Source organism: Volvox carteri, assembly GCF_000143455.1.
Source record: "Volvox carteri f. nagariensis unplaced genomic scaffold VOLCAscaffold_24, whole genome shotgun sequence".
Taxonomy (NCBI): Eukaryota; Viridiplantae; Chlorophyta; class Chlorophyceae; order Chlamydomonadales; family Volvocaceae; genus Volvox; species Volvox carteri.
In genome coordinates, this window is record NW_003307567.1 from 535397 (window position 1) to 559956 (window position 24560).

General features: G+C 55.6%; 3 protein-coding genes across 3 annotated transcripts; 2 read left to right on the top strand and 1 right to left on the bottom strand.

Moving 5' to 3' along the window:
• Nucleotides 1-1964: 1964 nt before the first annotated feature.
• Nucleotides 1965-6750, bottom strand: VOLCADRAFT_92068 (uncharacterized protein; the record flags this gene model as incomplete). Its single annotated transcript, XM_002951547.1, has 7 exons — nt 1965-2225; nt 2704-2841; nt 3765-3897; nt 4244-4440; nt 4994-5074; nt 5615-5669; nt 6437-6750. The coding sequence occupies 7 exons, from the start codon at nt 6748-6750 to the stop codon at nt 1965-1967; spliced, it is 1179 nt and encodes a 392-aa protein (XP_002951593.1).
• A 470-nt stretch (nt 6751-7220) lies between these two features.
• Nucleotides 7221-15394, top strand: spl1 (splicing factor 3a, subunit 1; the record flags this gene model as incomplete). Its single annotated transcript, XM_002951459.1, has 13 exons — nt 7221-7458; nt 7638-7738; nt 8992-9156; nt 10049-10090; nt 10230-10355; nt 10956-10982; nt 11066-11190; nt 11585-11693; nt 12102-12278; nt 12453-12783; nt 13354-13466; nt 13768-13857; nt 14342-15394. 13 exons carry the CDS (start codon nt 7221-7223, stop codon nt 15392-15394), a joined length of 2697 nt encoding a protein of 898 aa, XP_002951505.1.
• Nucleotides 15395-18096: 2702 nt separating this feature from the next.
• On the top strand, nt 18097-22612 carry gon30. The gene is made up of 8 exons (XM_002951460.1): nt 18097-18386; nt 18470-18518; nt 18590-18632; nt 18828-18985; nt 19495-19620; nt 20020-20184; nt 20602-20820; nt 20972-22612. The coding sequence occupies exons 1-8, from the start codon at nt 18136-18138 to the stop codon at nt 21293-21295; spliced, it is 1335 nt and encodes a 444-aa protein (XP_002951506.1). The 5' UTR covers nt 18097-18135; the 3' UTR covers nt 21296-22612.
• The last annotated feature ends 1948 nt before the right edge of the window (nt 22613-24560 follow it).

Here is a 24560-nt window from a genome sequence, read left to right on the forward strand (position 1 = left end):
CCGATGTCCCGGACATTCCATGGCTCCCGGTGTGCACCTCACTCATTGCTGGGTGATCTGTGCCAGCACTGGTGACACTGTCTATGCCATCGGCTTCTCGACCTTCTTTCCAAGCCCTAGCTTTGGCAAGGGCATGGTATCATCAACAAGAGTGGGCCAGATTTCCATCGCTGCTCCTGCTGACAATGGCTACTCAGGAGGCCCTGCCCTGGACTGCCGTGGACAACTTGTGGGCATTATCAAGGGGTCCCTCGGAGCCATTAATGTCCGGGACATCGTTGGGTGCATGGTTCACCAGCATCACATCCTCCTCAAAGCCGTCCTCGTAGCGCGCCCTGAACTTCTCTGCAGGTGGCCCCCTTTCCTGGGGCCCCACTCCACTGAAGCCGACGATATGGCCAGCAGTCACAATGATGTCAGCAGAATCACTGTACAAAAAACCTGTGAATTCACCGGCTGGCCTGCCATCATTGCTTGCACCATAGATCTTGACAAGCAGCGGGCGGAAAACTGTTGAGTACTTGTTTGTCGTGGTGCTGCATGACAAGGTTAACATCTGCCGGGTTCACGAAGCCGTCCAGCCCGACCTGCACTCTAGCCATATTATAATTCATCATGGTAGATCCAGTGTTAAGATCAAACGCGCACTACGGTGAGGTAATGCACAGTCCTGTACAGTACAGAGCGGACAACTTAATCAAACGACAAGACACCAAATATTGCCATATCAAGATATCAGGGATGTCGGAAGCTCCAGAAGTCATTAACATTCCTGAAAATAAAGTACGGCATTTTTTGCAATTCTCGAGGTTCTCGAGGTTCTTGAGGTTCCCGAGGTTCTCGAGGTTCTCGAGGTTCCCGAGGTCTTCGAGGTTCTCGAAGTTCCCGAGGTCCTCGAGGTTCCCGAGGTTCTTGTGGTTTCCGAGGTTTTCGAGGTTCCCGAGGTCCTCGAGGTTCCCGAGATTCCTTGCTCTCGAGGTTCTCAGGCTCCCGATGTTTTCGAGGCTCTTGAGGTTCCCGGTAACCTTGGAGGGTGTAAAATATAACGGGCTGGACGGTTTTATGCTCATGGTAAACTTGCTGACCGAGGTTAACTGTGCCAAATTGAAGGGATCTTGAGGTTGAAATCCACATCGTATAAAGGGTATTCGACACCCCGTATCGACCGTATTGCCGAACGCCTAACCGAGTCCGATCTCACCTGCTTTGAGCTCAGTTTGGCGACACACTGAGGAAAGATATGAAGTGGAAACATCCCTGTCTTTATCCCGCTGCTCATTCTCCCCAGCCTCCCTCGCTAATGATACTCGCACACACCACACCACATTACAATGTCGTTCCTTATCATGCTCAATACCACCCTCGCCACCTCTGCCTTCTCACGCTCTTCTCTCTCTCCCCAACAGACCTCATCAGCTCAGGCAGTTCACGTCTGGACCAATGTTCGATTCGCCGGCTTTCTTCTCACACCTGTGGCAGCCCTCATGCTCGTCGTGCACCTCCAAATTCTTACAGATTGCAGCGAGCCATTGCTGCGGTCCCTCGTATCCACCATCGTTCACCTGAACGCGAACTACTACATCCGTACCTCCAACACCCCTCCCCTCCTTTCCCTAATCTCGTCTTGTCTGAGCCGGCCGTAACCTTCTTCTCCCCCCAACCCCTCCCCACCTCCCTTCTCCTTGAAAACCCTTCCTCTTCTTAACCACCCTTCCTTCCTCCCTCTGCACTCCCCCTGCACGCGTTCAGGTACCCCAAGAACCACCAAAAGGGCAAGGACCTCCAAAAGGACCGAACAAGGAAAATCAATAAGTAGATACCTGGAAGGGCGCCTCATCTCGTGCGTGGAACGAGATGACGTCACATTGGCAACATGCGGTGGTCTGCATATGTGTGCGCTGGACCGTGCTGCGGCTCATGAATCCCTCGCGATGATCCTCCTTGACCTCCGGGTCCTAGGTGGCTTAGTTCAGGCGCGCAGGTCCGGGGCGGTTTTGGTTGGATTGCCCCGGCGCCACGAGATTGGACTCCGCTGCCCCATGTCCCGCCAGCCCCAGCCCCAGCCGCAGCCCCAGCTCCGATGCGTCGCACTCTGGGCCACTGCTGTATTCCTGAGTCGCATCGGGCTGGGCCCCTGACGGCGGCGGCAGCGGCGGGTGCGCGTCGCCATACGGTGGCACGTAGAAATGCTTCAGCCGTAGCACGGCACCAATCGGCAAATGGTCCTAGTGGGCGATGGGGGGGGGGGAGAGAGGGCGTGTGTGCAGGACGGACCGAAGGGGGGTAGGTACGATGAAGCACAGACGATTGACGAAAAGTAAAACCCATGGACGGATACTCCAAGACAAGACCAACACTGTAGGAGAAGAAGTGTAAAGAAAAGGCGAAGTAAAGCGTGAGGACTGTATTAAGGATTTGGACCTGGTTCTCACACATATGTGATCTCTCTGTAAAGGTCTCAGCAGCACCGTCCGGGCCATCCAGGCCAGGGGTTCAAGTCCCGTCCTTGACTAAATCAAAATTTGCCTACTCCTTATCCTCCCGAGCGATGTGGACGGAAGGTGGCAGAAGGCCGCCACACCTCGCCACCGCTTCTCCCTCGCCTCCTTCCTCGGCCATCCCCGCCACCCCAACCTCCTCTCCAATCCCCCTCCCTCCAGTCGCACGGCATCGCCAGCCCTGTGGACAGCTGAACTCACTCACCGAAGGGTAGTGCTGGTTGGGTAGTGCCTGATGCTCAATAAGGCCCTCGTGACGGCACTCCACCGGCCAGTACAGAGCCGCAACTTCCAACTGACATGATGCCCAGATGAAGTCCAGGGTAGAGGCCAGGGGGGGGACCTGGGGAGGTGAGGTGTGGACATGTGGGGGGGGGACAGTGAGCGGGGATTTCTAGGGGAGGGGAAGGGATTCTGGGGCAGGCGGGGTCCAGGCAGGAAGGGTGCAGGGGTCGAAGATAGGATAGGACCGGGATATCCAGGGCGGAATGGTTTTATACAGACAGACAGACAGATAGACGGAGAGGGGCATGGAGGTACGGAGGACAGGACGGGTAGAAGAAGGGAACTAGTGAATGAAAACATAGAAACCTTAGGGGGCTGGCGGGTGGTGGCCAAGATGAAGTGTGTGTGCGACCAGGAGGCGGCGGAGAGCAGGGAAAGTGCCTGCGCTGCCGTGGAGGCAGTTGCGACGCGCGAGGGTCATCAGAGCATGAGAAGAGGCGCGGAGCCTCCAATGGAACGGATAGGGTATGTTCCCCCGGGCAGAGACACGTACAGACGGGTAAGGTAGGGACTGCCAGGCTAGTGGCCAGGCGTGAAGCTAATACCTCCCACTTCTCACACAACCACACAACATTAAATGATACGACGACATATTATATATCGTATTTTGTATACACACACAAAAACACGCTGTCGTTGTCTCCAAGTACCAATTTCCGGCGCTAGCGAGCGGGAAAGGGACCCGGCCAGCAACAGCTGTATCGGCAGCAGCTGCAGTACGACAAAAACCGACAAAACACACACCCGCGGCCCGCGCCAAGGGTACCGCCCTCGCTTTCGTGTTCGCGTTCGCCGCCGCCGCCGGCGCTGCCACCCGCCGCTGCCGCCGACAGCTTGCTGCTGCCGGGGGCGCCCGGGACCCGGAAGCGCACACGGGGCCCAGCAGCAACGTCAGGCGCTGTACTACACGGTGCTCAGGAGCCATACATACACCAGCAGCATCCTATCCGAGGAGGATCCGGGTCCGCTGCCGCTTTGCACCTTTCTCGTAAAGGGCAGCTCGTGTCCCCCGCTGCTGTAGGCCTCGTGGAGCGCGTAGGGATGGGAGATGCTGGCTTTGGTGACTTCAACCTTGGGCATGTGGGGCTCCGTGGTACCGCCCTCCAAGCGACCCCTGGGTCGGCGGGATTCGGATGCGAGATTTGAGGCACGGTACTACGGATTTTGATAAGGTGTACGACACAGATACGGTGCACGGCACAGATGTTCAGTAATGTAAATCAAACAGAGACAACCAGCATGGAGACTCGCTGGACGTTTGTCTTTTGCTCTACTACCGTACAGCTCGCTACTGCGAGTTAATGGAAGCGGTGCTTTCATATACAAGACATGGTGTGGCATGGCGACTTTATGTACATTGATATGACGCGGACGGTCCTCACATTTCTGGTGCGGCTACATGCGAGACGATGGACCTGGCGCCCCCACCCGCCCATCCACGGTTCCATCCATCCATGTACCTGTGTAAGAAGTGGCACACTGTCTCGTGCCGCCCGGAGTTGAAATCGCCGCAAACCACCACGGCCGCATCCTCGGGTGCAATGCCGTACTGGCGCTGATGCGCCTCCAGCCGTTGCAGCGCAGATCGCGTCTGACTAATGCGGTCGTTGGGTCGGTACGGTGAACCCTCGAGGTGCATGTTGGCCACGTACAGCAGCTGTACGGCAGCCGCGTTCGGTACCGTTTGTGTGTCAGCGCGAGGAGGACACGGATGCGGGCGTGTTGGTGGGCGGCGCGAGTGTTGCGGCAACCAGTCGAGGGATCCATGCGTGGAAAAAATGTCTTCAGGTCCCTGATGGTTTACTGAGGTGTTACTGAGCTGATGTGTGGGACAGGGGGCCATATCTTCACCCATGGCCGCTACCCAGCGAAACCCTGCCTTCCCCGGCATTTCGGGACACCCTCATCTAGTCACCCTAGTCAACTTCTCAGTGGATCGCTCAGGTTCCGCACCCACCACCAGCATCCGTGTATGTGTGTGTATGTGTGTGCGCATAGTAACGGGATGAGAATTAAAACACTGCCCTCCCCTGCCCTGCCCAGGGGACACACCATCCGAGGGACGAAGCTCTACGACCGACCGACCAGTGTGTCGCCAAACGCCGTTTCGGTATAGGCAGCGGCCCGTACCGGCGGCATGTCCCCCCCGGCAGACCATATCCCCTATTCCGCCCTATAGTTGGTGGCGGCCCGTACCCAGCCGCGCGCACCTGCTGCTGCCCTAGGCCGTCCCAGAATGTGAAAGCGGCCAGCAGGGCCCGGGTGCGGCTCTCGTGCCACACAAGGCCCAACTTGTCCGGGCGGTAGAGGATGGCATTACAGATTAGGCTCTCACCGCCTCGACGGTCCTGCTTGGGGCGAGTGATGGCATCAGACATGAGCAGTAGCAGCAGTAGTACAGTAGCTGCCGCAGCAGTAGCTGCCGCAGCAGTAAGAGCAGTAACAGTAGCAGCAGCAGCCCAGCAGTAGCCTTACCGACCGACAAACTCAGGAGTACTTATGGCAGCAGCAGCAGTAGCAGCGTAGCAGCAGCCTAGCAATACGTAGACGCACAATCGCCGCAACTGTGACGGTAATCTTTAGGGTTTAGCACAGAAGTGCAGGTTCAGGGATTTTACGAGTAGCAGCCAGAATTGCGCCAGAGCAGTTCTTGCTGCCCGCTTTGTCAAACGCCGTCATCCGTTTTTTCTGAACGTCCTTGATCACCCATTCCGTATGGCGCGTTGTAGTTCCATAACCCTCGTTTTCTTCCGTGACCCCTCTTCTTTCACCTTTTCCTCCTCCTTTTTGTTCCAGACCCCCCCCCCACACACACAAGACCCTGTGCGTACCTGTAAGAAGCCCGCATAGTCCGTCAGCGCAGGACTAGCTAGCATCTGGTTCCATCTGCATGATGGGTACGTATACAGGTAGAGGAGGTAGATTTGTCGGGTTGTATGGGTCCGAAAGAATTGCACGTAGGATTGGGCAATCCTCCTCCTCCTTGTTTGATAAGGAAGTGGCATCGTCTTTGAGGCAGGCAGGATGGTGGGATCAGGAACGGGCCAAGCGGGTTTGTGTCGTGGCGTGGTTAGGGAAGATTCGATACGCCCTTAACAGTGAGATACCTGGCACCGAAATGTCAACACAAGTGGTGACTCACAACCAAGAAGCCCATATCAAACGAAGTGCATTCGCATCAACACAGGGACGCCGACGACCATGTCTGCAGTCCGCTGCTCATACTTGGGTTGGGAGCGACCCGTGGGTCGCTGTCAGCGGATGGAACCCAGGAGTGCTGGCTGATTAGTTCGAAATGCAACGGTAGCAGCACCGAAGCTTCCCAGTTTAGATTCAGCAACTGTCAAAAGCAACCGTAGAACGTAGCGGGTATAGAGTTTGCGCGCGCTATGTCCAGCGACATGGGGCCGGGGGGTTACCGATTGGGATGGCCTCAAGACGTTTTCCAGGGCGGCATTTCACGTGTGAACGCCCGGTGTGAGGCATTGTAAGCTGCACTGTAAAGTCGTAGGAGTTTATACGTATGTTATGTATTAAAACCCAAACGCCAGACGGTCCTGGACTCGGCTACACCCGAGCACAAAACAACGGCACCTTGTCCTCTATGGTACGGGAGGAGATCTTCACGCAACATGCAGGAATCAATAGCCTACCGAGAGGGCTCCACCTCTTGCAAGCAGATAAGATCCGAGCCGAAGCTTCTAATCTGTTCCTGCAGCGCCTCCCAACGGTGCGGCCAATGAAGCCACTCCGGGCGGACGTACGGATATCGCTTTGGCGTGCAATAATGATCGGCAAGAATATTATACACAATCAAGCTGATTTCGTCAGGTTCTGATGACAACAAGGGTGCAGGCCGGCGTATCCGCCGTGCACGCTTCTGTCGCGAGTCCTTCAGGAGCAGTTTCCGAACTGCAATCCATGAAAGAGCAGCTAAACCCGCCGAAAGGATAACTGCCGGTACCATAATGTTGCGTCTCGCTAGCAGGTAGTTGGGATCACATGCGCCGCCGCTTAGATAGGTATAAAGACCAATCCAGACATCCTTACACAAGGCAAATCGCAAATATGGTGATGTAAATGCTAAATGAGTTGCTTTGTGGTGGCGTTGTTAGTAGAGGCGCTGTACGTCACCCACGACTGTTTTCGCAGGAATGCAGATGCGAGAAACGTAATGGTTCAGTTACTTACTGGTACATTCTTTGAGCTTTACCCGCATTTCCTAGGCCTACCGAAGCAAGCGAACATCTCAGTTGCCTGAAGTTGGCGATTTGTTTCTTGGTTATAGCTGTGTAGCTTCGGACTGCATCAAACTTGACCACAATATCAGTAAACAAACTGGCAGTCAGCTTTCTTTCGGTCAAGCAAGGCGCCGATCAGAGAGAGTACTTTTTCGCAGACCAGGGCCCCAGGCTTTCTTAACGGAAGCTTGGGGCTATGGAGACCGAAGTCGAGAATGCAGGAGCTATTGTGCCGGCGGGAGAGGCGAGGACAGTGCCCCCATCCACGGACATTGTCGTTGCTGGCGGAGTTGGCAGCGGGTCCTCGACTTACATTCCGGATATTGAGGGGCTGAAGAAGGTCATTACGCATACGAGGGCTGTCGGTGTAATTCTCCCGCCGCCAGATATCCGCGCGATTATTGACAAGACAGCTCAGTTCGTCGCTAAAAACGGTGAGCTGGTTACCGGTGGAATAGAAAGCCGGGCGCAGAGCTGTTTGTCCAAGCCCTCTCTGCTGCTGGCGGGGCCCGAGCCAGTGGGGGACAGCAGCACCCGTGCGTGGCTTGGCGGGTGTCTGTGCGGCTACGTTGCCGACAAGCCCTCTCTCTATCTCGGTGGGTTACTGCTGCAGGCGTGGAGTTCGAGAAGCGTATCCTTTCAAACGAAAAAAATAATGTTAAGTTCAATTTCCTGGTGGCCACGGACCCCTACCACGCCTACTACAAACTTCGGGTGAGTGATTGAGATTGAATGGGAGGACCAGTGCGGGCAGGACCAGTGTGCATGGAGGTGCGCAGAATTCCGCGGAGCTGCATACCTGCCGGCGGGGGCTTTAACGCTTGCGCTTGGCCTGAGGCTTCAGCACATGGGCCGGAAGCCGGGTTTGTTCGCAGCAAAGCCGCACCAGCCAACCGGCCAAGCGGCTCACCAGTACGGCCTCAGAACTTCACTGGCGCCTCTCAACCTGGCAGCCGTGGCGCTGGCAGCTGCCCACTCTGCCAGTTGCAGAACAGCCGCGGCGATGACATTAGCTTCACCCTGGCTTCATGGGAGCACATACAGCACGCTGAGGCTGCTGCTCAGCATACCGACGGGCGAAAGCGGCAGTCTGGCGGTTGCAGCAGCCAGGCAAGCTATCCGGCAAGTGATTGCGGGACCGTGCACTGGCGGCACCAGTCTCAGCGGCGGAGTGGCAGTTGCGGCAATGGGAGCGCCGGCAGCAGTAGCGGCGGTGGCTGGCGGCAGTAGCAGCAAGCTATCGCAAGCTCCGTCACGGAGCGTACATGGAATGAGGAAGTCTGGGCTATGGCGAGTATGGCCGCAGTCCCATAGCCGCTGAGCAGCCAGCCTCCCACAGGGCTAGGACAACCGCATTGCGTGGGTGGCGGACGCTTGCATCGCCCACACAGGCTCTCGTGCCGCCACCCACAATCTTCTCAGGCCCATCCCGTCGCCCTATGGACCCACAGCACAGGGCGCCCCAGGAAACGGAACGTCCGGACAGGCTGGGTGGCCTCAGACACGCCATAACTAACGCCGCGTCAATCCATTATTCCAGTCCAAGCAACTCACGGAATCTTTGGCGGTGCCTCCCAGCAGCTGTTTCCTTGCTGTTGGTGTCTTCATGAACTTTTTTGAATGTTTTGGATGAGGAGACGAAAGCTAAAGCCATGGGGCCGGGCGGTTCTAATGAGCGGTTGGGCCTTATGCCGCAGTCTGGGTGGGCCCTTTAGTGTGCCGGCAGCAGGCAAAGGACCGACAGAGGCGCCTCTGGCCTTCGAGCCACAGCAGCCTGCCGTAGACAGCAGCGACCCTCTCGGTCCTGGGTTGGGACACACGCTCACAGCGGCAGCACACACGACCCCTGCATGGGGCGCTTCGCCTGCCGGTTGTGTGCTGCTACAGCGATTTTTTCGCATTTCACAATCTTGTACAACCCCTTTTCCGTGGCTGCTCTCCATGACCGCCCTCGTCTGTTGTTGCAGATCAAGGACTTCTCCGCGGAGGACGGCCAGGCGCCCAAGGACCAAGCGCCAGGCGCGCCCGTCCCCGTAGCACCCGTGGTGCCTGCAATCCCCGCAGCGCCAGTTAGCGTCGTCCCCAAAGCCACGGTCAAACCACTGGAGAAGCCTGAGGACGAGCTCTATACGGTGCGCATGGCCGTCGTAATGTACGCCTGGGCGCTGCCATAGCAGGGCGGCTACGGCTGCAGGGTTGGGGTTTTACGCGGGCTTAGGTTGGGCTAGGAGGGTTATGGCAGCGGGCGAGAGTTGATGGAGTGACAACTGACAAGCTAGTCACGCGAAAGCACAAGGTCTCATGCTACGCATCACTTGGCGTTGGAGGAGGTTGGCGTGCTTCGGAGAGTTAGGGGGGTCAACCTTTATGATAAGGGTTGGGTAAGGGACGGCGGCAGGTGGGATGGAGGTGGGGGGGAAAGGGCTTGCGCCTGTGGTGGAGTCCGACGTAAGCTACAGCTGCAGGTCAGGTGAACGCACGGGGGATAGAAAGCGATGTAACGCCAGTTCTGCAGCCGCCTAGTCTCCATGTCGGTAGAGACCTTGCTCTAGGTAGTCGTAGCTACTCGTACTCGGCGGGGATGTGGGTGAGGGGGATGAGGAGGGGGGTGAGGTGCGGAGGATGGAATCAATGGGAGTAGGGGGGTTGAGGAGAGGTGCGAATGCAAGCATGCAAACAGCTGGGCCGCGACCGACATCGCGGCATCTTGGGGGAATAATACACAGCGCAAAGATGATTTCATCATCAAGCAACGCCCTCACATGATTTTTACCCACTCGTTTCCGCCCGTGTAGAACTTGCCAGGTGTTACGCTATGTCCCGCCCCTCCCTGCCCCGTGCCGCTGTCCTCCTCCAACCCTCCTCCCTCCTGAACTGCCGAGTTGTCGTCCTTGTTGTGGCCGTAGGCCGGGTTTGGGTCTTGAAGGACTGCGGTGTTCCTCGATTTCGTAACGTCACTTCCCGTGTGTGTGTGTGTGCGCACGCGTGTGTATTCGTGTTCCTCTTTTTTTCTCACACACCCAGGCAGGCGAGTTTGTGCCCGTGTTTCCAACACGTCTTCAAAAGGTGCACACATTGTGTGTGTGTGTTGCCGTGCAACGAACACACTTGGCTTGGCAGTTGCCGTCCCCTCCCCTCCTTGCCAACAGCCCTTCCGTCTGTTTTCTCCCTACCTACCTTTCTCCCTACCCATCTCCCCACGCAGGTGCACGTGCCCGAGGGCCTTACCACCCAGGACCTGGACATCATCAAGCTCACGGCCCAGTTCGTGGCGCGAAACGGCAAGAGCTTCCTAGCGGGTCTCTCCAGCCGGGAGCATACGAACCCACAGGTAAAAAGAGGGAGGTGGGGAGAAGGAGCGGGGGTGGGGGGTATTTGCAAGGAGCAAGGAGTCAACTGCCGGCGTCCAAAGTACCCACATCGACCACCCATCGAAAGGGGGGTGGAGCTGTGGTTGTGGGGTTTTGGGGGGGCTTGCGGGACCGCAGGACTCCATGCGCGCAGGAGGGGCCCTGTAGGAGGGTCTGGTTGGGGGGTATGAGGAAAACCCCCACCTTGAGGGGGTCTGAAGTTTGCACGATCAACATAGACACGGACATGGATAACGTGCAGAAAGGGACCCGGAGTCCTGGGGTTTAGCTTCGGTTGACTTCGAAAGGATTTAGCGCTCCATCGGCGGCTACACGCTCATCCCATGAAGCTCGTGGGAAAAGATGTTCGTGGAAAGATGTTTGATTGGACGCGTGTCCGAAATTGGCGGGGAGGCGATCCTCGCAGTCGTCACTGTCCGCGACCTTTATTGGATTTCCTCTCACGCTTACGTGTGTATGCATGTATATGTATGTATACATGTATGTCTCTAAATATGTGTGTGTTTCCGTGTTCCCTTGCCCCTCCGCCTCCCTGATGTATAGTCCATGGCCCCCATCAGGCTTTGACGGAACCCCTCCCCGCACTGGTGCGGCACCTGTAACTTGTAACTTGATACCGCGGCGACGTGATACCGCGGCCCCCCTCTCATGCCCTCCCCTCCCTCGACAGTTCAACTTTCTGAAGCCCACCCACAGCCTTTTTGCGTTCTTCACCGCCTTAGCGGATGCGTACAGCCGGGTGATGATGCCGGAGAAGGGCCTCAAAGAGCGGCTGGCCAAGGACTCGTCGGACAGGTACGGCAGCAATCTAAAACATATGGGCGCGGGAAGGTTAGGTGGTGGGTTTGTGTGTGTCCGGGAGTCATGTGTGCGATTGCGCCCCCTCCCTCCTCCGCTTCTTCCCTCCGCCCTTCTGTCAGCATGTCCGAAAGAGCTGCACACGCGCAAACATTCGCCGTGTCGTGTCCTTTAATACCCCTAACGCTGCTCACAGCCCTCGGACTCCCAGCAGTCGGTGTTGCGGACGCCATTGGCACTTGGTCTTTTGCTTTTGCATCACATATGATGTCCTGTAATCACCACCACGACCAACACGACCACCACAACCACAACCATGGCAATGAAGCACATGTGGATTTCCCTGTACCCCGCCTGTCTGTCCCCCATCTGCCTTCGCACGCGTGTGAAGGGCCGCGGTGTTGGACCGGGCGCTGCGGCGGCTGGAGTGGGAGCGGCACAAGGAGAAGGAGGCGCAGGATGCGGCTGACGAAGCGGAGCGAGAACGACAGGCCGTCCAGGTGTGTGCTGCTTGCTGAGCCCTCGGTCCTCCTCCCCCGATCGCCGCCCTTTAAAATGGGCTTAAAATATTAGGATAGTACATGATTCCTTTCCTCATACCTCATTCTCTCATACTTCATGGATTTAGTATCTTGATATGTGAAACACGTAAATCTATTAAACAGCTTGTCTTGTTGAGAGGGTCTCGTGTAGCGCTTGTGTGTGCGCCAAAACGGGCGATAGTGTACCTAACGGCCCACCATTGAATGTGCTGGGTGGTGCTGGTTGCCACAGACAGTTGGGTGGTTCACCCAGGTAACCCGGCCGATGCCGCCTAGACGACCAAGGTTGCGTGAAGGTTGCTTTGCAAAGCGCGCTGGTTGTTAGTCCCCTGGTCGGTTCCCTGGACACTTGTGTTTCCTGGACAGGCCATCGACTGGCACGACTTCGTGGTGGTGGAGACCATCACTTTCGAAGACGACGAGGATCTGGAGCTGCCACCTCCGCTGACGCTTCGGGACGTGATTGCCATGAACAAAAGTCGCGAAGCGCTGGAGGCTCTCAATCTGCAGCAGCAGGAGGCGGCGACGGCCGAAGGCATCAAGGTCCGTCCGCATATGTATGTATGCATCTGTACCTGCATGATGCGTATGTGGCATCTGTTATGCTTATGCCCTGAATAGCTTGGGGTGGGGCTAAAGTAAGCATTAGGATCGAGTAGTGGCCAACCAATAGTGGCCGCATGATGATGATAATGATAATAACGACCTGCATTTCAGGAAGCGGATATGGAGATGGACGAGGAGGAGAGGGCGATGGTGGCGGAAGCAGCCGCGCAGGAAGCGCGTGCTGCCGCTGCGGCCGCCGCCAACGGCGGTGTTCCGCCGCCGCCGGAAGGCGCCGACGGTGGCGCCGCACCAGCCGCGGCCGCTGCCAACGCCGCTCCGGAACCGGCCTCTGAGGACGCCGATGCCGCGATGGACATGGAGGAAGAGGAGGAGGAGGAGGAAGCGCCTATCAAGGTTGTTAAGAACTACACTCGCCAGGCGGTGCGGACGCATGCCGGCAGGTCCTACGACCCCACCAAGTTTGTCGTGTCGCCCATCACAGGTGCGTGGGGCTCCATCACCTGGGGGGGCGTCCCGGAGGGCAGAAGCAGGCCATTTCAGCAGCAGCTCCTTCAGAGCAGAGTAGCTCAGAAAAGATGTGCAGCCTTGGGATTGAATCGGGTTGGCTAAACCGTCGCTTAAGAGATTGTGAAGTGATGTGCAACGCGGTCGCACACCCTCTCTGTGCCCACTCCTCGGCTATTTTCTCCCCTTTCTACCTTTCCCTTTCCCCAACCAGGCCCCGGATGATTCCCCCTTCAACTGCTATCCGCTCCGTCCACTCCGCATTAAACCCGACTTCACAACGCCGTTCGATTTACCCACCATCTGCAAAACCCACTCCCATCCTGGATTTCCAGGGTGGGAGTGGGCCATGCCTCTGCTGCTCAATCGCACTAACCCCTAGCTTACCCTCCGGAAGACATTGACTCTCTCCGACCTCGAGCAGTCAGGTGGTGCTTGGGCCATCCACAATTGTGGTGTGGATGGCTTCCTTGTGGTGGCCTTTTCTCCCAGTGTATCAGTCCGCCCGCCGCACGCCTCTGCACCCCCCTTCACACGCGTTCCTCAGGCGAGCTCATTCCCATTGAGGAGATGGCCGAGCACATGCGCATCAGTCTCATTGACCCCCGCTGGAGGGAGCAGCGAGACGTCATGCTCTCGAAGATCAGGGAAACCACCAAGGTGAGGTGAAAGGGAGGATGAAGGGAGGTTCTGGGGCACTTGGGGCGGGGGAGGTAAGAAGCAGGGCCATGGGGCACGGCGAGGCGAAGTGAGGCTGACTGGGGACGGGCCATTTTGAGTGCCCCGGGGGGGGCCACGGCGGGGTTGGCCAGCGGGGGAAGACGCCTGCTGCTCTTTTCTCCATCCGCATGCATGAGCACCGCACCACGTGCGTGGTATGCTCTTATCTCCTCGCCGTATTGCCTACAGAAGGCGTTTTCATACACATGTTCTTCTTTGTGCGTCGTACCGCTCGGTGCAGGCAACGGATGACGAGATCACTCGCAACCTCGTGGGGCTCGCGGTGTCGCGACCCGATATCTTTGGATCCACAGAGGAAGAACTACAGCAGGTACGGCAGGGCAGGTTTAGGACATGGAAAGTTTGCGTTCGCCTAATACATCGATGCCAAACGCGATTTTTTGCGACCGCGATTTCTGATCTTACTGTAATGAAGCAGCGGTGGTAGTTAGCTGTGTGAAAACACAGAGGCGCCTACAGCTGAATTAAGGGATATGGGCACAGCGGCAAGCCGTGGTACGGCGTGAGCGTAAGAGGGGCGCGCGCTCTGCCTTGGTTTGTCCTAATTCCGAGCCACCTGAGCACCACGGGTTCTTTTCTGACCACTGCGCTTTTGCCCTTCCCTCTGGACAGTTGAATGCCACTTTCTGCGATCCCATGTTTTACTGGACCTTTCTGTTCCAGTGATCTTCAATTTGCGTTCTTCAAGCGTTGTTTCATGGATTTCGGAGATGTGTTGCATGTGGTCGTGAGTTTCACCTCTACCCCGTCTACCTTGCTCGAATATTTGTTCCATTTTGTTTTTCTTCGCACAGGCGGTGCGCGAGGAGATCAAAGACAAGATGATGTCTGGAGTGGGACGGCCTGTGGCCTGGGACGGAGCCACGCAAGGCGGCGAGGCGCTACAAAACCAGATTCGCGCCATCGCAGATAGCAGGGCGGAGACGGCGGAGCGCAACGCCGGTGCCGGCGCCGGCGCAGCGGGTTCAGGAACCGGGCCCTCTATCCCGCAAGCCGTAACGCTAGGCCCCGCCGCACGGCCCGGTGGCGGCGGCGGGCTGGGAGCGCTTCCGCCGCCGCCGCCGCAGGGGGCCATGGGCATGCAAGGTGGCATGATGCGGCCTCCGATGATGGGAGGGCCCATGGGCATGGGCATGGGCATGGGAGGCGCCATGGGGGGTCCTATGGGCATGATGCGGCCACCGATGGGCATGATGGGAGGGCCCATGGGCATGGGCATGGGGGGCCCGATGGGCATGCGCCCACCGGGCATGGGAATGGGCATGGGGATGGGCATGGGGATGGGAATGGGCGGACCGATGGGGATGGGCGGCCCCATGGGAATGGGCGGGCCGATGGGGATGGGGATGGGCATGCAGAGGCCGCAGGGTATGGCTGGCGGAGCCGCCGGAACTGGCGCCGGCGGACCGCCACCGCCGCCGCCGCCTTCTTCAGCGACACCGGCTGCGCCGCCTCTGCCGCGCGAGGCGCCGCCATTGCCGGCTGAGGATCAGCCCGATGCGAAACGCGCCCGCGTCGCTGGTGATTTCGTTCTTCAGCCGGAGGAGGAGTTCCTGGCTCGTTTCCCTGGGCCCAGCCGCGTCAAGGTGCTGTGTCCAGAGGTCGAGGGCAACGAGAAGCTCATCGGGCAGCTGCTGGAAGTGGAGGTAGCGTCGCTGTCAGATTCCGTGGCGGAGTTCAAGGGGCGGCTGGCGGCCGTGCTGGACCTGCCCGCCAACAAACAGAAGCTCGCGCGCGACGGCGTGGGCTTCATGCGCGACGAGTTGTCGCTCGCACATTACAATGTGTCGCCGGATGTGGTCCTGAACCTGGGTCTCAAGGAACGTGGTGGCGCGCGCAAGAAGTAGTGATGTCCGTGCTGCTTTGCTCGTTAAGTTCCGTTTTGTTCTTTTTCTTTCGTTTGGTTATTGGTGTTGTGCCCGGGGCTTTTTGCGGGACCTACGGCGTGTCATATGGCGTGTTATGATGGAGTACGTTAGTTTGTTGAACAGGCTGGTGTCGCGTGGTGTGGAACCTGGGTTGTTCCACCACATGGCGCGGTCGAGGCGGTGGTGGCGGCACGGTTGCTGTCCGTGCGCGGGGAGTGGGTATGTATGGATGCGGAGTGAGTTAAAAAGGACAATCCAAGAAGAAACTGAACTCCGCCTCCCGGATGACGACTACGGACACACGGACGCGGCCGGGCGAGGAGTGAGGAAGGCAGCGGGCTGGCTGCTCACGAATGATAGATATAGTGACGGCTGCACGCGGCGCGTCGTGGCGTGGCGTGGCTTGGCGCGGCAGGGGCAAAGGCAAGCGATAAATAGCGCAGAGGATTCCAGCTGTGGCTAATCGTAACCCACTCTGATTCTGGTGTTGTCAAGAGTCGGACCTCCTGCTGTTTTGGATATCCACCGGGTCCAAAGTTGTGGTTCTTGGACGAAGGACGAAGAGAGTGGGTAACGGGTAAAAGAGGCGGTTCAAGAGAACTCCAGGATGGCGCCCTCCTGTTAAGTTCTGGTAAGTAAACGGTCGTCTACACACACGTGTCAAAGAGGCTGACGATACAGAGGGCGCGGTGTGCCCTGCGTAATTGGAACTGATGTATACAGAAAACAGACCGTATGTGTGTGCATGTGTGTGTGTGTGTGTGTAACGTGGGCGTCCTAATGAAGCCTTTTCATGGGAGCCGTTGCAGTGCTTGGTTGTACGGTGGTACGTCTGTGCCGGTTAAAGTACAGCTGGTCGGACATGATTGTTTCCCACGCCAGCAGGATGGTGCGCGACGTACAGCGCGTGTGACCTGCCGGTGTGGTGTATCACACGTCCCGCGGGTACGTTCCAGATGGACCCCATCCAGACGTTCTTTGTTGCGCCTTTGCTCCATGACGGTAGGAGGGAGGAAAGAGGAGGACTTCTCTGCCCATCAAAGCTTCTGTTGGTGATGGCCGCGATTGCGATCGCGATCGTGATCGTGACCTCATCATTGTTGAGGGAAGGAGGAGGAGCTGGTCTAATGGAGAAGGACGGTGGAGAGAAGAGGACCTCTCGCACAGCGCTCGGATCACCCAAGCTGAAGGTTTGGGCTTTCAAGGTTTCCGTTCCGCCCATCATAAACCCATCCCGCAAAATAAAATAAAACCACGGAGTTATGAGTTATGATGCGGCGATAGCGGCGGTTCCCAGGGCTCTTCCGGGTCCATGGTCCGAGCCCTGGTTTGGATGCGCGTTTAGGAGAGGGGCCTAATCCGATCTGGATGCCGCACGATCGCTGGCCGGGGAAGCCAGTCTTGGCGAGAGAACCATGCATGGGCCACAGGCGGGCGGGCATCATGAAGACTGCTGATAAGTAGGATCCAGGCGTTCGCCTGCCTTAAAGCGTTCGCCTCGAAGCATTGGCGGTTTCGTTTGTTTTTCGTTATCAGTTCTCAAGGCGTTGTGCCCATGATGTTTCCCCTTAACGAAGCACCGTCGGCAGCCCCCTGGGTGCTCCCCACTGGACACACACACTGCGGGACCCGAATCATACCCTCGCAAAATAAGCAAATACTTGCGTATGCACAGAGGATCGGGACTTCAACCTCAACTTAGACTTACAATGTTCATAATTTGGTCCGCTTAAATAGTCATGCTAGCGCGCCACAACCTCACACGTCGTACACACAAGCTCAAGCTCCACTAGCTCCGAAGTTCCGACACGGTCTCACACGCGCTCGTTAACTAACTTCAAAACATTACACTGCAAGTCAAAATTGCGCAGCGCTGCTTGATCAGCTACCTTAACGCGCGGCACGACAAGACGCGTTGGTTATGCCAGCACTGACCCGCCTCAAGCAATACGGCAAGATAAGGATCTTCCCCGTGGCAGGGTTGGAAGTTGCTGTTGGCATGCGGAGAGCTGTGAGGTCACATCTCACATGGAAACGCGTGTAGCACAACTCTTGGCTGCCTATGCCAGTCCTGAAGGACACTTTCAGAACTGTTGAGATCATAAGCTACTCGGCTACAACACATCTGTAAAGTTAACTGCCAGCGACAACTCTAAAAACTGCGGCCTTTTGCGGCCACATGCCGTGCGATTGCCAACTGCTTGGGTGTAAAGGTTGGAATTCCGGTAGTTGATGCACAATTTCTCACTGTTTCTAAGCATTATTCATGAGAATGTGGCTTAGTAATCTAATTAAGTCATCTTGGCTCGATACTGTAGTCTACATCCACATGGTTCAGGCTGCCGAAGGCCTGGCCATACGATGACCGGAAGTCAGTCGCGCTACATACATGAGCTATGCTTCTTTAGTTTGGCATTCTAAGCGAAGCTGATACAATTTCATTTCATCATGTTTAAATGCCACTACGCCCCATTTCTCCTTTACACATCCCGGGGAAGACGAGTTACAATGTATTAAATCTTCAATCATATATACTTGATTCTTGGCATGCAGGATGGAAAGCGAGTTGTAGGGTGTGTTGTCGTGCATCGCACGACATCGCATGTAGTAGTAGTAGGAACATGTCCTCACCCGCCAACACATAAGGAGCCAACGCTAACCAAGTCTGGCCAATCAGTTCATTTCATAGTATCGTTGTGTGAAAATATAATTTCTGTAAAATGGCCCTTGCACAGAAATCCTTCCTTAACGCGCCGGCTAAGACGCAGGGGCTCCTCGTCGCCCCGGCCGTGCGTGCGCAGCCCATTGCTCGCCGTGTCCGCAGTGCTCGCGCTCAATCCAGCAATGCTCTGACGGTTGCACAGAGCAAGGCTATCGCTCAAACCAACGGCTCGCCGGTGGCCATGCCTGCTCCGGTTGAGGAGGTCGACCTCGCCAAGCACATGCAGGACCGCCATGCCCATATTTTGCGGTATGAATTAAAAAAAATCTCACCTCTCAAGCGTTTGCATTACATCTGGGTTATTGGCAAATATGGGTCTTCATAACTTGCAGATACTTCCCGACCGCGCTTGGCGTGGACGACTTTATGGCGCGCGTTGAGGTGCGCACAGGTGTTATATTGCCCATCTAATTAATCAGGTGTCCTTACCGTTGTCCGTTATCATGTAACAGATTGTGCTTGCTGGCTTCGGCTTCACCGGTGACAACACGATTGGTGAGTGGTAGGGTCTGTCACGTATATAGGATACGTCGGATATACTCTATTTTGTATACATACTCTGCATGGAAAATTGATCATTCACGTGCGTGTCTAAGCGCTGATTCCGCTGTCCTGATTCCGCAATGGTATTTAGCTGAGATGTGATCTTTGCCCTTCTGTCGTCCGTCCCTCGAACGTCCTTTCCTGCAGCCATGACCAATCTGTGCCGTGATGAAGTCACCCAGGTGGTGAAGGACAAGATCGAGTCTGCTTTCGGTTCTTCCTTTAACACCAATGGTCTGGGTGCCGTACTGACCTGCGGTGTGACGGGCATGAAGGCCGGTCTCAGCCACTCGCCTGTTTGCGCGGTGCGTGGGTCGAGGAGGCGTATGGATGCATCACGATGGCCGGCATGGATGCCCAAAAAGGAAAATGGGGGGGAGAAACGGCGCCATGCCTCATAGAAAACGACGTCGCCGGGGAATGTGGGTGACCCATGTTCATAGATGTCGGGCTTGGTGGCGTGTTCGACATTGCTATACTAATCATACGTTACACTGGTTGTCCTGGTCACGCCACATGCATCTCTATAAATCTAGAAGGACGGAGCAGTTTGTATGGGAGCCTTCCCTACTTTACATTGAAGGGGATTCCTGGGCCGTATGCGTGTTTCTCTCAAGAGTATTGTGGAGAGTCGCTATCCGTGAATGGCTTTGGCCGCTGTGTGTTATTTCTGTTCCTTGTCCTTATCTATCAGGTGCTCTTGTGCTTCACGCCCCTTCAAACCTTCGTTCGCATTCATAGCTACGCGTTTAACCAATACTGCCATGTGTTCACATCCTTTCTGTGGTATCCGACCTGTGATGTGTCTCCGCAGGGCGGCAGGGAACGTTACGTGTTCTTCGCCTTCCCGCACATCGCCATCAACAGCGAGGGCGAGATGGGCGCCATCAGCCGACCTGGCAGGCCAAAGAAGTCTTGCGCGTGCGGCGCCCTGCAGAAGGTACGTCGGTGCTGCAACGCAGCTTTGCGAATGGCGCACCGTCCTCGCCTTATGCTAGTGCTCCTCCTACTGTTGTGCCTGCTACTGCTGCTGCTCCTGCTATCATTATACATTATCGCGTATCGCGTATAGACAAGCTTGCATGTTTGCATGTCTGTCATCTTCTTCTAAAAGTGGCAGTTGACGGTGTATTATTTGATGTGTAATAGCGGGCTGAGGGGTTGGGTAAGGTCGAAAAAGGGAGGTGATGTAATACGGACACGTATGTGGTAACGGCTGGTCCGGGACCCTCTGGGTAAGTATTAAAACTTACCAGCTTTCTTACCAACCAACTCACTAAACGTTTGTTTTGTGTATCCACCTCTCCCGACCCCCCTCTCCATTCCTCGAAACGAACAGTGCCTCGTCGAGTTGAAGACCGAGGGCGTCGAGGCGGCTGTGCGCTCTCCGGGCTTGCACGACCCCCTGGAGCCGGAGCTCTCCATCCTGAAGCAGCGCCTGGCTCGCCGCATCCGCTACGAGAAGCTCGACGTCGCCATGCTGGATCTGCCGTCGCTGACGCAGGTAGGGAGGCAGTTAGCGGATCGGCGCGTGATAGATCGATCAGTGCTATCACTGAATGTAATAGGCGCTGAATGGCGTAGTGTACGGCATTTGAATCGGTGGTTTAATGTTAAAAATTTGGTAGTAGGCTGGTCGAGGAATGTCTAGGAAGCGGTTTTTTTAATGGGAGGGAGGGACGGCTTAGGGCGTTCTTGTTCGTTGTCCGTTGTGTAAGTTGCAACGAGCCAGTTACAACCAACGGATTGTCTCTTGGCTTTGGCTGCTCAGAGAAGCCCGACCACCTCCGCCTCTGCATGCGTCCCCTCCTATTTATCTCCCCTTGATGGTTCGCTCGGTTTGCTCTTTACGATGACAATTATGCTGACGTTTTTTTCTGTGTTTTCTGCCATGTATCCATTGCGATCTTGAATTGTGAAGGTTGCGGAGCGCACTATCAGTGACGATCTGGAGTACCTGATTGAGAAGGCGGTCAACCCGGCCATGGCCGACTACGCCGTCATCACGGGTGTCGAGATCCACAACTGGGCCGCCAACCTGGAGGAGGGCGGCGAGCCCTCCATGGAGTTCATCGCTCCCACCAAGGCGTACGTGGTGGTCAACGGCGTCAAGACGCACCTGGACCTCATGATGGTGCCGGTGAGCTGAGCTGCTGCTGCATGTACTTGCACCTGAACCTGAACCTTTGCTATCCGAACCTTTAGAGGCATGTAGAAAATATATCTACTACGCTAAGCCTTCTCCTCCTCCTGACCCCTTTCTCCGTCGTCGTGCTCCGTCGTGCCCGCAGCCCATGTCGTTCCGTCAGCTGCAGCTCATGGCCGGCCGCTCGCTGCTTGACATCCCGCCGGGCGACATTGCTGCCGGGCTGCGTGGCAGTGTGCTCCAGGAGATCCCGTACGCCTACCTGGAGAAGCGCATGGGCGGCGCCGCCACGGAGGGCAGCGTCGGTCGCGCAGCCAACCCGGTCAACTTGCAGATCGCCGCGGAGTGGCCCTCGTGGCAGAGCCGCATCCGCCGTGACAACAACGCCGCGCCGTACACTCTTCACCAGCTGGAGCGTGACATGTACGCGCCCACCATGGACTCCCCTGAGCTGGCTAACCTCAACTGAATTCAGTTGTGAGGTCCTCGTTGGATGTAGTTGTGTTCAACTACAAAAAATTTGACCCATATTCCTATGTCAAGGGCGTTGGTGAGGAGGAGGGGTGGAAGGTTTTTCTTTGAATGAGCGGAGGCCCAAGGTGGGGTGCTGTGTGGTGTCCACGTCATGGACCCCCCGTGCGAAGCCGTAGAGCTTTTGACGTCACCAGTGTGTCTTACGGAAGGGGCCTGGGAGACTTGTGCGTTTTTTAAGAGGGAGCTAGTGTTCGCAGGATGCTAAATTTTAAATGTTTCACGTTGTGTGTGTGAGTGTGAGGAGGAGCGGATTACTGCTGGTGACTTAATTCGAAGGTCATCGACTTCTGTCGTGAGAATGTAGTCTCGGGATTATTGTGGATTACCGTGCGAGGTCGGCACATGCTTTGGTGCGAGATCAGGAAGGTGGACCGGTTGCCTGTTAAAATAGGATGTTCCAGATCTACCTGACCCCACCACAAGTCTTTTCTCCACCGAGCTGAGAAGATTCGGCAGGCCCAGGTTAGCCAGGTTTAGGTCGGTTATCGAGGCAGGCATTATGGGGTGAGATGTATTTTTGGTAGAGTGAGCGTTATTGGAGTTTTTGTTTTTAGCCTTCGTGAAGGTGGAGAGGACACAAACATGGAAGACCGTTCCATCATTCAAATGTTGGGTGGTCTGAAGATCACTGGTTTGGATGTTGGGCATCAAACTTTTATTGGTCCGACCTTGCTTCCTCTTGCTCTTACTCTGCAGGTTATCTAATGTTCTTAGAGCGAGGAAAGTACTTGACTTTGACAATCGCTTCGCATGACGGTTTGATGCTGAGGGTGTTACGGCTAGGGTTTCTTTGCCGTACAACCGTGGCTTGTTTGCCGTATGGAACCAGCCATCCGAGGCATGGGAAGTTCGTAACGACGAGATTTAGTCTTCGTGATGCTGCTGCGTCCAGACGAGTCACATCCGTCCTACACGACAGGTGATTGCCTCGAAGAGGGCTGTATAAGTACAAGTGAAAGTGCACGTTGAAGGAGTGCTGGAATTTGAAAGAGAGCTCATTATTTGGTCAGGCTGCTTGTTGGGTTGCGGTTGACCGATTTTGTTTTATGCTATGGTCTCCTGCCGAACTAAGCAGCGCCCGTAAAATTTGCTGCAATGCGGCTAAATTAGGCAATACACGGTTTAGCGTCGTACATTTGCAGAATCAGGTTATTATTGGGGAACAGGGTATTCCTGCTGTCGCAATGTAAAGTAACAGAGATAAAAACAGACGTGAAATTTGAAGAGGAACTCATTTAAGTGTCAAATAATGCAGTACCTTCCCCCAACGTTTCTTCTTAGCAACGCTGGAACATAAATTGACGATAACGACAAAAGGCCAATGACTAGAGTGGATGATAGTATACAAAACTTAGGTAATAGGGAGGTAGAAATCTTGGTGGTATAGCATTGCATGAAGGGGATTTTATACTTGCAACCTTAGCTTGCATACTCCGCTACCCAATGTCTAACCAAATAATTGGCACCAAAGCAACCTTGGTCATACCTACTCGAAACTGCATTTTACTTCACACTCTTCGTGAGTGTGGAGCTTACTGAATCAACCGGTAATACACGCGAGCAGTTCATGCCGTTGTGTCGCTGATCCCTCAGATTCCAAAAACTTCCGACCACACATTAGATTAGTCTTAAGGAAACAGAAACGATCATTCATCTATCAAAAGGGGACACATGTTCAAGCTAAAGGACTGCGATCGGTGGGTCTGGATCTCCACCGGTGTCCGCGAGAGCAGCTAGGGGAATCCCTTCTGGCATGGCAGGCCCACCCCTTACATACATGCATCTGATCGCAAAAACAGCTTTATCATAAAATATTGAAACGATATCGCCGGGCTTAGGCGACAGCGCGTCCGATGATGCATGTTACAGGTTCCACACAAATAAGGCGTCCGGGCGGCGTTTGTGAAAGGGGGAAGCCCATATGACTAATGGGATAACGACTGAAACTGTACCCTAATTAGGAGATTCAGCATGAACCGTCTATGGGGCCCCCGGCTTTTACGAACGCCCCCCGCACTTGTGCGGCAGTTGTAACTTGTAACACGTTAAAACTTTGAGGAGGCATCCAGAAAACTCTCAGAAGTTATTGGGCATGAGCTTAGACCTCTGTGCGGGGTGGGGCATTGTCGCTCTCTGGGTGGGCGGACCCACACGCGCAGTTGTGCACACATACAAAACATGCGCAAAAAAACGCCTTGAAAGATAAAATACCTAAGACATTCATTTTCTTGATGTGAAACGCATTTACGACAGCAAGCGTGCCATGTGAAGTTTCAATCCGGGAGGTTGGTACGTTGGTGTAACCGCTATGTGGTAGGTTGAGTTCCCCCAACGTTTGATGTTTGACGTTTCCCGGCGTTTTTGACTTTTTTTGGTTTTTTCACGAGCTTGTACCGTCCAAACGAGCCCAGAGGTTCTCCCAGAGGAACCGCCAGCGGCCTCTATCTAATCATTCGCTACATCCGATACAACAAAAACCCTCGCCAGCGGATCCTTTGGATGACCGGATAGAGTTACTAGTTGGTTCGCTTAACCTTGTTTGCTAGTGATCACATCCAGAATCCCGAAAAACACGACCACAAAAGTACGGCGACACCCTTGTGTGTGTGTCTCTTCTTCCACGTAGCTTCGAGAACCATCCAAGGTGATCTGACGCAATGGCCACAGAGCCCAGAGCGCTGAACGGAGTCCAAAACGTCAGGACGTGTATATTCTTACAAGACCTGCTGCAATACGGACTTTGACGCAGGGGGTAGGCAACGCAACGACTTAGCAGCAGTACAGCCGCTGAAGGGGGTGCCGTAGTCAATGCAATCAGCGTCCTCGCTGAGGGGGGGGAAACCCTCCAATAAGTAATAGGTATCTGGCGTGCCTTAACAATATGCAGTTCGCCTACACATAGGTGCACTTGTAGACGCCAGCGTCCGCAGAGGCGGGCAGGACGACTTACACCAACACACAGGTGTTCCAATCGCCGTCCCCAGCCCCACATGAGCCCTTGTAATACGGAAGAGGCTGTGATGCCCAGAAACCAGAAATGGGAGGTCGCAATGGGACGGGATACTAAAGGAATTCGTTGAGATGTTCGCGCCTGTTTCCCGCAATAGTTACTTTTGTCCGGTCCGGTACTTTTTGCTGTGTGAGGAAACCTTCCTAGTGGAGGTAGGGGAACAGCTCCGCCAAAATAGCGCCTCCTTTCG

Bases quoted from the DNA above. Each gene is read 5' to 3' on its own strand.
- gon30 (XM_002951460.1), top strand. From the start codon at position 18,136: ATGGCCCTTGCACAGAAATCCTTCCTTAACGCGCCGGCTAAGACGCAG. The intron at 20,185-20,601 runs GTAGGGAGGCAG...TGAATTGTGAAG, and splicing joins ATCTGCCGTCGCTGACGCAG to GTTGCGGAGCGCACTATCAG. The intron at 20,821-20,971 runs GTGAGCTGAGCT...TCGTGCCCGCAG, and splicing joins TGGACCTCATGATGGTGCCG to CCCATGTCGTTCCGTCAGCT.